The sequence below is a fragment of the Cryptomeria japonica genome, chromosome 10 (genome assembly GCF_030272615.1).
Source record: "Cryptomeria japonica chromosome 10, Sugi_1.0, whole genome shotgun sequence".
Classification (NCBI taxonomy): Eukaryota; Viridiplantae; Streptophyta; class Pinopsida; order Cupressales; family Cupressaceae; genus Cryptomeria; species Cryptomeria japonica.
The window spans coordinates 298,685,564-298,697,455 of record NC_081414.1 but is presented as its reverse complement, the minus strand read 5'-3'; the positions used below and the strand labels follow the sequence as shown (position 1 = coordinate 298,697,455).

Sequence of the window (11,892 nt, the reverse complement as noted above, 5' to 3'; positions counted from 1 at the left end):
CTAGAGAAAATATTCTCTCTTGTTTGATTTTTGTTTTGATACTTGGCTATGGTGGTCCTTTTTAATATTTGTGTATCTCTGTGGAATTATTTAGTTATTTTAGAAATAAATTTAATCATTAATTAAATTTATTGTGTTATTAAAAGTTAAGGGAAATTGTTTTATTATATTATTTAGGAGAAATTATGTATTAATTAATTTCTCTTTTAATAAATTTAATTGGAAATAAATTTTGGTTGAAAATAGAATTTACTGGTTTTTAGGTTATTGTATGTTAAAAAAAATTAAATTAAATTAATAAATAAATAAATAAATAAAATTTTAAAAAATAAATTAAAAATTAAAAATTAAATTAATTAATAATAATAAAAAAATTATATATATATATATATATATAGTATTTTATGTGGTTTTAATTATGTTATTTTGGAAATGGCAGATATTTCAAAATTAAATCTTCTTTTTATTATATATTTTAATGTGATATAATTATATAATATTATATTCGTAGAATATATATATATTTTTTATATTAAATATAGTGTTATCAACAGAATTACAGCACGAGGAGGTTCCAAAATTAAGTCAGCTCCGGAGGCATGCCTCACACGGAGAGTAAGTCACAAGAGCAGCCAGAAATGTAAATTACATAGTGAAGCAGCTATACAATAGCATAAAAGGTATTAATGCAGGAGGTCTTCAAACTGATCAACCCAAGCTGTCCATCTGAGAGGTCCTTCCATCCAAGCGATGCTTTTATTAGCTTGGATTTGAGCAATCATTTTTATCTGATCATCAGTCGCATTCTTGTTTTTGGTAATTTCCTTGTGCAGCTTTTTCACCGTTTTATTGAAAAAAACCATATTGTTCATGTGGTTACGATAGTCGTAACCGTCTTTCATTTCAAACACGAACATAGTAGAGTGCCCATCTTGAAGAATCTGATCAGTTTCTCCCTCTCGATCATCATCGTAATACAAACCTGCGAAGAGATTTTAATAAGGGTGAGTTTAAGGTATAACTCAGTAAGAGATCTATGTGCACCTTGAAACCTTTCCTCATTTCTGCATTTCCATAGCTACCATAAAATGTTAGCTGAAATAATGAACCATAGAATATTAGAATCATTTTTAAGTCCATGAATGTAACCTGTAATAATTTCAAAGATATCAATGTACTTGGGGTACGTAATTCCACATAATTCCCATACTTTCTTTGCAAAATTACATTCAAAGAATATATGTCTACAAGTTTCAGGTTTATTGCAGAAGGTACAACTATCATAATTCATCTGGTAATTGTTAATAGGTATTCTATTAATTAACAATAACCATCTAAAACATCTGATCTTGGGGTCAATGGAGGAATTCCAGATTCTTTTAAAAAATTTATTCCAGTCCTTCATCTCCAGGTCAGTATACCACACATTATTAACATGCTTAATAATACTAAGATTATTATTCAGGGAGTTGTAAACATTTTTGGCTTTAAGTTTAGTCAGAAGAGAACCATCAGTCCATTTGTTGTTAGTGAATCTATGAGAGTCAACGAGGCAGTTTGAAGGGATGTTCGAGCAGGCTCTAGTAAGCATGGAGTATGTTTTTTTATGAGCGGCAGGAAGATTATATTTATATCTTAACTCATCCCAATTAATCAAGCAATCATTTTCAAAAAGGTCCATGAATGTGGAGATTTCCAAGTTATTCCAAACTTTGGCCGAACAACCTTGAGTCAAGGCAAGCGGCTTCCCTTGGAGATACAGATTCCACCAAATAGACCTCTCACCATGTAGAGAGTCGTCCGAATGGAATGCATTATCAGAAATGCAGTGTCTAGACAACTCCCAAGCTCTCCATAATGTTTTGAATACTGCAGAGCCATGCACAGCAGTAGGAAATTTACCAAAGATGATATCAGCAAATGGGAGATTTTTCCAAGTTTTAGCTTTTTTTGGGTAACCTCTCAAGATATTGTTCCTAACAAGTACTTTCCATGGCTCTTCTCCATCTACATAGTGAGAGATCCACTTGGTGGCAAGTGCAATACCTTGGAGTCTAAGGTCTTTTAGCCCAAGCCCTCCATATTTTTTATCAGTGCAGCACCAGTCCCATTTAACCATGTGGCACTTTTTATTTCCTTTACCGTCCGACCAAAGGAAGTTCCTTGTAGCCTTCTGGATTTCTAAAATTTGATAGTTGTTGAACATCCAAGCAGAAGCGTAGTATATGTTGTATGAAGATAAAATCTTTTGACAGACTTGAAGTCTGCCAGCAAGTGACAGGAATCGGTTGAACCAGCTATTAAGCTTTTTTGTGATTTTGGTCTTATTAAAGGAGCTTATAAGTTGAATGGCTATCAATATGTCTTCATCTTTTAGCAAAGAGGTATTAAGAATATATCTAGATTTGCCAACCAGAGGTGCTTGTGGAACACAAGATAGTTTGATACAAGCAGAAATAGGATGGTGGTCTAATAGGGCCGTAGGGTGAACAGATACAACATTGCCATTTTTGTCAGGTATGAAGGAGAAACTGTTCGAGTGAGCATAGAATCTGTCAAGTCTGGCATAGATATGGGAGGAGGCCTGTTGAAAGTTACACCAGGTATACTTCAGATTAGTATTGGTATTGTCAATGTTTTTTAGAGGGTCAAACAGTTTTTTTCCTTGGATCATATTATTCCAAGGCATAACTTCAGCAGGTTTCCAGTTAAATGGTCTGCCTCCAGATTTGTCTTTTTGAGACTCAACCATGTTAAAGTCTCCTCCCAATATCCATGGGATGTCTGGAAGGGATGATATCTATAACCAAAGTTCAGCTCTCTCCTAAGGTTCATTGGGAGCGTAAATGGAGCAGACTCCAAATGTAACATTATTGATACAAATAGATGCCCATACAGCACTATTGCATGGGGATCTACCTTTATCAACAATGTGTTTGGACCATTTAGGATTAATAAGTAGCGCAGTGCCTCCCTTTCCTTTGGAGTGTGCAGAACATAATTTAATTGAATCTTTCCAGATGAATTCAAGATTAAGATCTAAAATAAAATCAACAGCTTTAATTTCTTGCAACATAATAAAGTCTTTGTTGCTAATAGTGTCCAGAAAACACTTAGCAATGTATTTCCTGTCCGGGGACTCAAGGCCCCTTACATTCCATGAGATAAAATTCATTCTAATCTGTTGTCAGTAGGGACGCAAGTAAGGTCCATAGATCCACCTGTATTGGTGGTATTGTATTGTGCAGATCCTTCTTCACTCATGGGCCCAACAGGGCTTTTGTTTTTGGACCCAGGAGGTCTACCCCGACGCTTAGACTTGGGGAAATCTTTTTGCCAATCTAAATCTTCAGCTTCCGCATCAGGAATTTTAGATTGGTCATTTCCTCTGCCAGGTCCAACCGTAGGAGTAGAGTAAAATTGATCATCTGTGTGCTTGGGAGGGATAGATATCAAGTTACCATTATTTGCTGGTACAATTTCCAAATAGTACCCTTCCTCAATTTCTTTGAAAGTCTTAATTTTGGCCGCAATGGGGGAGGTATCTATTGAGGTAAGAGGAGCAGTAGGTGTAGAGGTCACCGGTGGAGTATTGGATTTATTAATTTTATCACTAAGGGCATCAGAGATGTCAGTTTTCCTTCTTCTTTTTTTATCTGATTTCCTTTTAACAACTTGAAAACCATCTGTCATGTTAACATCTAGTTGGGGTTCGGTCGCAATGGTATTGTCGTGATTTTTATTGTTAGTTGCAGGTTGGGCAGACAACACTGTAGAGATTTCATTGTTTTTATTAGTAGGAACAGAGTTGTTCAATTTACCAGTATCAACAGATTTAGGGTTTGAGTTAGTCTCATTTTTCCTTTTGATGATGGGGCAGTCGCGACGAAGGTGTCCCTCCTTCTTACAAAGAAAACAAGCATTTAGTCCCCCTAAAATCTCCAGAGGACAAGAGATTACATCCCCTGAAATGTTTATTTCAAGAGCCAGAGGGATTTCAATGCCCGGCTTAATCGACACTAGCACTCTAGCGTCCATGTGTGGAACCAATCGAGAGGAATCATCAAACCTAATGACCTTGCCGAGTGGCTCCAACAACTGTATAATGAATCGCCAAAGATATGGGGGCAGATTTTTAACAATGATCCACCTTGGTGCAGACAAGGCCAACACCTCTTCATGTATAGCCTCTGGAGACCAAGCTAAGGCTCGAAAGGATGTATTACCTACATTCCAATACTGCCTTTTGAGGACAGCCTCCTGGGCTTCTGCAGATTTAAAAAAGATGACAAATAGACCCTTCTGCAATTGACGACAGAAAGAGATGCTATACCCTAATCTCAAATTCCAATAGTTATAAAACCAATCATCCAAAAAATTTCTTGCAGGGCTTCGTTCAACATCAACAACAGCGAAAAAAATTGCAAAGTTCTTTAACCTACCCTTTTCTTTCTCTATTTCATCTAACATTTCAGGGTTAGGGGAGATGGAAAAAGGCCTCAAACCACCCATAGATCTCTTACCTGGTTCGGTCTCTTCATGTTGAGGAGAAGCATTAAACCTAGCGGCAGCAGCGACAGAGGAATTCGCCACCGCCTCGGAGAAGGTTTTCGTGACTGACTGAGCATTGTTTTTTTTGGTTTCGGTAGTGTTAGGTTTAAACGCAGAGGTAGTGTTAGATGCATTAATGGGTTTCACTGCGGGCGGCACGGCTTTTGCCGGAGGTAATAATGGCGGAGCGGACATTATGAGTTAACTATAAATGCAGTAAGGAACGCACACACCTGGAACATTGGGAGGAGTGACTGTTGAGCGAGGGTCGCCACGTCGGATGCCAGATCTCTACCAAACGCAGAGTCCATAAAGCACCTATTTTTCAAGAATATATATTTGTGTAATTATATTATATTATTATATATAATTTTTAATTTGGAATTTAATTTAGATTATTGATATAATCTAATCGGGTTTATTTGTGAAATTAATCATGAACATATAATTAGGGGGTTAATTTTGATATGATTTTATTTAACTTTATTGGACAAATGACAAATTGATTTCTTTGTATTAAAATAGTTGTATTTTCTTATTGTCTAGAAAATCTTTAATTGCAAGTTATTTATGTTTTTGGTTGTTTTAAGAAAAGATTGCATGTATTAGGATCTTCTGTAAATGGTGTTTGCAGTCAAGCTTAATTTTGTTGCAATTCTGGTTGAGTTGTCATTATGTCCTATGTTATTATATCTCTTTGGTCAAGTGTTGTTGTATAACCTTATTGATGTGAGCCATTGTGTGTTTTGTCCAAATGGTCAATCTTGGGTTAGTGATTGTGTATCCTTCACCCGTGGTTTGTCAGGATAATTTATGCCTGTCTATTTCGCCATAGAGTTCTCGTAGAGAGACATTTCCTGTTAGTGTGTTATGAGAGAGAGTGACTTTCGAGCGGGGGCCGTGCCCGAAGAGGATGACAGGATAACCCGTCAAAAGTCAGTTAAAAAGTGATAACCTAATAATATATTGGGGGGGAGTGAAATAAATATTAAATAAGATAATGTACCTCGTGCATAGGTGTAGTGTTGTGCAGGGCTCATAATGTTACGAGAAGGCTTGGAATGACAAACTTACCACCTTGTCTTCACGAAAGGATTGGTAGGGTCCGCATGAGACTTAGTTGGAGCCGGAAGCCGGGAGAGGTTACCAGGACAGAGAGTCGGGACCTAGGAGGCCTACCATGGTAACCATCAAGCTATGTGATGACACTCTTTCCTTAGAGTCACTAGTGTTTGTGAGTTGAGTCACATGGATGTTTGCGGAGTCATGTAGTTCTTTTGTACTTGTCTTATTTTGTTTGCTTGAGGGTTTTCTACTATCTCCTAGCACAGTGGGGTGGTTCCATTTCGGGATCACATTGTCGGGTGGTAATGCCACTTCCCATCGGATGTTCTGGATTGTATCTTCAAGAGGGGAAAGGCTTCGCTGGTGTTTCTTGGTTCATGGTTCATGTACCAGCTCATGTCTGTGATCATTGTTCAATTGAGACCTTGTGGTCATTGTATCAAACTTTTATGTAACCTTGATATTGTAACTTTGTAATTTGTGGTATTATTGGAAGCCATGTATTTATGGATATTGTAATATTATGTCAGTGGAATATATGTTAATTCATTTGCTTTGATCTTATGTATAAATGATTTATGAAAAATTGAATGCATTGGTATACTTGAATCTTTCATTATGAAATTTAGATGTATGTGTAGTTTTTAACTTAAGCATTTAATTTACCTAATTAAGTGGACAATTGGATTAACCATGGTGTTAATATAATCTACGATTAATCTTCGTTGGTAACCTTTAGGAAATCATGTGTTAGTCTTCTGCTGTGTTATTAAACGTGCAATTGTTATAATTAATGCACTTAATCTTTTTTTTTTTTAATTATTTCACCCTTTAGTTGCCTAGTTGTGTTGTTTTCCTTTAGGGTTCCTCGCGAGGCATTACTCCAAGTCAAGTTAGTAGCAAACCAGAAGAACTTGCAGGGGCTGAGAACATGAATCATTACTACATCAACCTTGAATTCCCCAACAACACCTCCTACTACTTTTCCTACCTAGTTTATCTACTCTTCGAGCAAATCGAACACTTATTCAAATTTTTGCATAGTTTCTATTTTTATTCTAGAATTGAAGTATATGCTCAATTGATCATGCATATTAAATGTAGCCCATGTGAATGAGCAGACTAACTATGGAGAGATCCATGTTCTTTTGTTTAGTTTTGGACTATAAATATATTGAAAATCCACTTTGTCATTGTTATGGACATGTCTAAATGATGTACATGTTGTTTACAATTTAGGAAGTTACCTTTTATTAAATTAGACCCCTATATGTCATGTGTTCTACAATGATTTGGCCAAGGTGTCAATAAATTGCCAATTTTGTGTGGTCACTCATATGTACACTACAACAAGGACACAACACCATTTGAAAGCCCTTTTAGTGTTAAATTGTGTTGCAGAGGTCTACCACTCACTTTGAATGGAAGATTGCAGCAAAATCCAACACTAAAAGGGTATCAAAAAACTGCATTTCCTAATTGCAACATACGTGCTAATTTCCTGCAGTAATCAAAACATGGCCAAACCCACTCCCACAAGTTTTGTGGCACAACGTTCGAAGTAGACAGTCTGGCCTTGTGGCATGGTTTCACTATGCCACAATATACATGCAACATGATCGCATTAATCTCACCATCACCCTAGACACTTTGCTAGGCTCAGACATTAACTTTGTGTCCCTTCCCCTTCCTTCCACCTTACTGCAAGCAAATCTCAAGATCTTTCGAATTCAATGCACCTGCATCCTCACCAAAACATCTAACTTCATTTCCTTTCATTCCCACATCTTCTTGAGTGCTCAAAACGTTAGGGTCCCATATGTGTTTCCTCTTCGTCTATGCAACTATCTCTCATCTTCTAAATCATGTTCACCACAGGCATAAATCTATCTTCCAATTCAGAGATGGCTACACCTTAGTTCTTCAACAGTTCACCTCCACCCTAAATTCATTACAACACACAACCACTTGAAAGCACTTTTAGTATTAAATTATGATGCAGAGGTCTACCATTTAGTTTGAATGGTAGACTGCAACAAAATTAAACACTAAAAGGGTTTCAAAACTTGCATGTTCAGACTTGATATTCGAAGGACTTTATGGAGCATATGTTAATATCAACCATTTGTTCATCTAATAGGATCTGAAAGACTTCAAATTATGGTTATATGAATTATATTAACATTGATAAAGGAGAGTTGATTATGTCTTGCTTGAAATTTACAATACATGACAAGTTAGGAAGGAGCTCGGATATGGTGCAAAATGATTTTAGTCCCACTTGTTGTACAAATAGTTTTATATACATTTTGATATGCACATGTATATATATTCAAATCAAATATTAACTCAAATGTGTGTATTTATTATCTGCTAAATGATTGGGTGAAATATTTATGTTCTTTCAATTTAAACATGTCATGTATTGGGTGTGTAATTCACCACTGTAAGTGCACAAAAAAGGATTCTATAGTAATGTTGTCTCAAATGCTAAGAGAAGCCAACTGAGATAAGGTTCTGTGGAAATTTTGCAAATACCAACAACATTTGGAAGATTGAATTAGATAACATATTAAATTAAAGGAACGTGACTAAATTAATTAAAGACTAGGACAATATAGATCAACTACACATGTACACATCATCATACTTTAAATGGTCTTGTTCATATATATACATTTGTATATACATATACGTATACACACAAATAAATACACTTACATATAGACATATAGATATACATACACAAAATCATACTTCATTATAGTCTTAATAATGGTGACGGTTTGTTAATTTCTAGTTTGGCAAACCTTAACAGCCATGGTGCTCATTCAAATTTTAAGTATGTTTTCAGTAGACTAAAATAATTGACCTATTTTAGTTTGCAAACTAGATTTCATATGTGATAGCATGTCATTTAGATTGCAGGTCCACTTATTGCATATTGTTAACCTTCAAACATAGGATGTGCATGTATAACGCCCTACCCCCTACAAAGTTACCTAAGAATGAAACAAACACATTATAGGACAAAATCAGAAAATTAAAATAAAATACACACAAAATCAGATTGCAAACTGAAATAGCAATGATAATGTACAAAGTTATATGTTAAGACCATGTACAATGTGCAAGCAAACTCTAATTCCTCAATTTGCATTGTTATTCATTTTTATGGTTTCAAATTATTTTCTTCCATGACTGAGAATAGCTAATTCCATTCCTGAATCACCTATGACCAAGACAATTTGGCAACTAACAAATTTTCTTTAGAATGCCCAATTTCAACTTGATTAACCTTATAACATGTGATATAGGTTCAGATCAAAGGATAGGATATATAAAAATGTCTTAAAATTTAGTCTCAAAATTACCCAAATTATGTCTTAATGGTTTATCCAAATTGGCAAACTGTTGACACCTTGGCCGAATCATCATATTACACATACATGCATTTAAACACCAACATATACATACGCATTTAATTAGTCCCATTGCATTAACTTCCCTTCTCGGTGGTTATCGTTTGGATTTTGAGTAGTAGCATTTACTTCCCTTCTCACTGGGTTTTCACTAATATATATATATATATAAATATAGATACATACTTGTATATATAGATGCATACAAGCATATATAGAGACATTAATGTATATGAAGGACAAATGAAAGCTAAATGATAAAAACATTTGCAAATTGCATTGGTATACACAATAAACACACACAACAAACTAGGGACAACTTAACTTTACGAAGACTACAAAATGTGTAATGAAGTACAACAATTTTTGCACTTCGTTATAGTCTTTATTCTTAATTTATGAAATGGGTTTATTACTTCATGAACACTACAAAATCAAGAATTAATCACTACTTTAAGGAACTACGCAAACGTGACTTAGAAAACAATGGAGATAAATTGTTCACTGTGACAAAGAAGCATGAAGATTGAAAAAGCAATCACTTGATGGGAATCTTAAGAACAACATATAGATCACAGAAAAATGGATATATATATAGAAAACAGTGAAGTTAAAACAATAAGGAATAGGACATCATCATACTTCAAAGGAATATGACTGAATTAATTAAAGATTGGTACAATATGATAATAGTATCAAAAAACAAAATGAATCTACAAATATATCTCAACAAAATCGGAACAAAACACATAGCATCATGGATGATACACAAACAAAACATTTGCAACTTTTATAGTGATGGAAAAACATGAGAGATGGAAACACAACATAATGGGCAAGTAAAACACCTCAAAATTGCATTGGCATACATAGTTTACACATAACAGTAACTGAGGCATAGTGACAAAGTGTACGGTAATGGCAGGAGATTAATGAGAGTATGTTGCATGTAAATTGTGGCATAGTGAAACACAACACTAACTTGCAAAATACCCACATAGTCTACAAACAAATACACACACACATACACACACACAAATGAATACATATATATTATAATACAAGTAAAAGACAAATTCTAATAATTATTACATCAAAAAAAAACATGGCAAGACTTGTAAGTGATATAATGATGCAATCTACAAAAAAAACTTCAACATAATTATCAATGACTATCAATGACTAGAAAACCTTAAAGCAGACTAGAAAACCTTAAAGCAGATAATTTGGGTAATTATGAGACCGAATATACCAAAGAGCTGACAAACAAATCATATGACCGAATATACCAAACAACAAACAAAATCATGAGACTGATTTTAGTAAATTGAAATTGAATAACAAGGTAAGAAACCCTTAAATCTTGAAAATGTAGATTTCTTTGCAGATTTGTTTGCATTTTGAAAGTAATTTTTTATAGTGATGCTTGATAAGAAGATCAAAATTCCCATGATAATGTAATGTGTTTATGAACACAAATTTTGTAGCGTTCATAAACACCCATCTCATAAACTTCAGAATAAACTTCAAAAACCAGTAAGAAACCCTAATATACAAGCACCCACAAATTTAGGGAAACGTCTAACAGTAACAGATTAGAAGAAACCACAAAAATCATAAAATGCAAGTCGAGAACGAGAAGAGGAGAAATGTGGGCCTAAATGAGGTTCGACACCTCATGTGGGTCGAAAGGAAACCCACTAAATCATCCACCCGCACATGTGCGATGCCAAATGAAGATGTAGGGCAATGCCTACAATGTATTTGAGAGAAGAGGAGAAAAAAATACACAGTAAAAAACCAGACACATTACATTACAAACATTTCAAACAGTATCATCATAATCCAAACCATAACCAACAAGAAGGTAAGTAAATGCTACTACTGAAATTCCAAATGATAATCAACGAGAAGGGAAGTAAATGGGTCTAGTGAAATTCCAAATGATAATTAAAGAAAAGGGAAGTAATTGCTTTGATATTGATTAAAGGCATCGGGATTGACCTGTATTGGAGGAAACAAAGCAATGGCGTCCACAAACCAAGTCATCACTAAAGTGGTGTCTGTGGTGAGCATGCTCTGGAAGCTGAGTGATAGTTGTAGAGGTCGAAAGCGAACAAACATGGGTCACAAACGTATCAAGCACTCCAAAAGAGGCAAGAATGAAAGGAGATGAAGCAAAAGAAATGAATGCAAATTGCTCGAGATTTGCAGAAGGAAGGTGGATGTAAGGGGAAGGGACGCAAAGTTAATGCTTGAGTCTGACAAACTGAAGGGTGACGGCAAGATATTAATACAAGTTGGGTTGCAAGTATACTTTGGCATAGTGAAGCCATGCCACATGGCCACACTATCCACTTTGGATGTTGTGCCACACAACTTGTGGGGATGGGCCTGACCACATTTCGATCACCGTAAGAAATTGTCAACTCAATGACACCTTGGTTGAATCACCGTAGAACACGTGGCATACCATTCCGAAATAAGAAAAAAAGGATTTTTTCATATAAAAAATTGATATTCTACTTGATCGTAAAAATGTTATTATTTTTTGGGTCCACATGGACTTGCAAACATAGGGTACGAATGTATGGGGCCCTCTCCCCTAACCTTTCCTTGCAATTTGGAACATCACTTTGCTCTTCTAATCCTAACTTGACTTCATCCTCTATAGAGAAGATGTGGCATACTTGCATATTTTCATCTTTTGTTACTAGTCTTTCAACCTCAAAGACTTGAGAGAAGGTGAATACTCTTGTTCCTTTTGTAGTTATTCATTATGTGAACACAAGCCATCATTCAACGTATGAATATGAAATTATTTCTTCCCTTTCAACTTGAATTGAGTATATCC

General features: G+C 35.1%; 1 protein-coding gene across 1 annotated transcript; it reads right to left on the bottom strand.

Annotated features, from left to right (window-relative positions):
* Positions 1-570: 570 nt before the first annotated feature.
* Positions 571-11,374, bottom strand: LOC131858924 (uncharacterized). Its single transcript, XM_059212411.1, has 3 exons — positions 11,336-11,374; positions 11,043-11,238; positions 571-982 (listed from the first exon to the last, which is right to left on the bottom strand). Exons 1-3 carry the CDS (start codon positions 11,372-11,374, stop codon positions 684-686), a joined length of 534 nt encoding a protein of 177 aa, XP_059068394.1. The 3' UTR covers positions 571-683.
* Between the last annotated feature and the right edge of the window lie 518 nt (positions 11,375-11,892).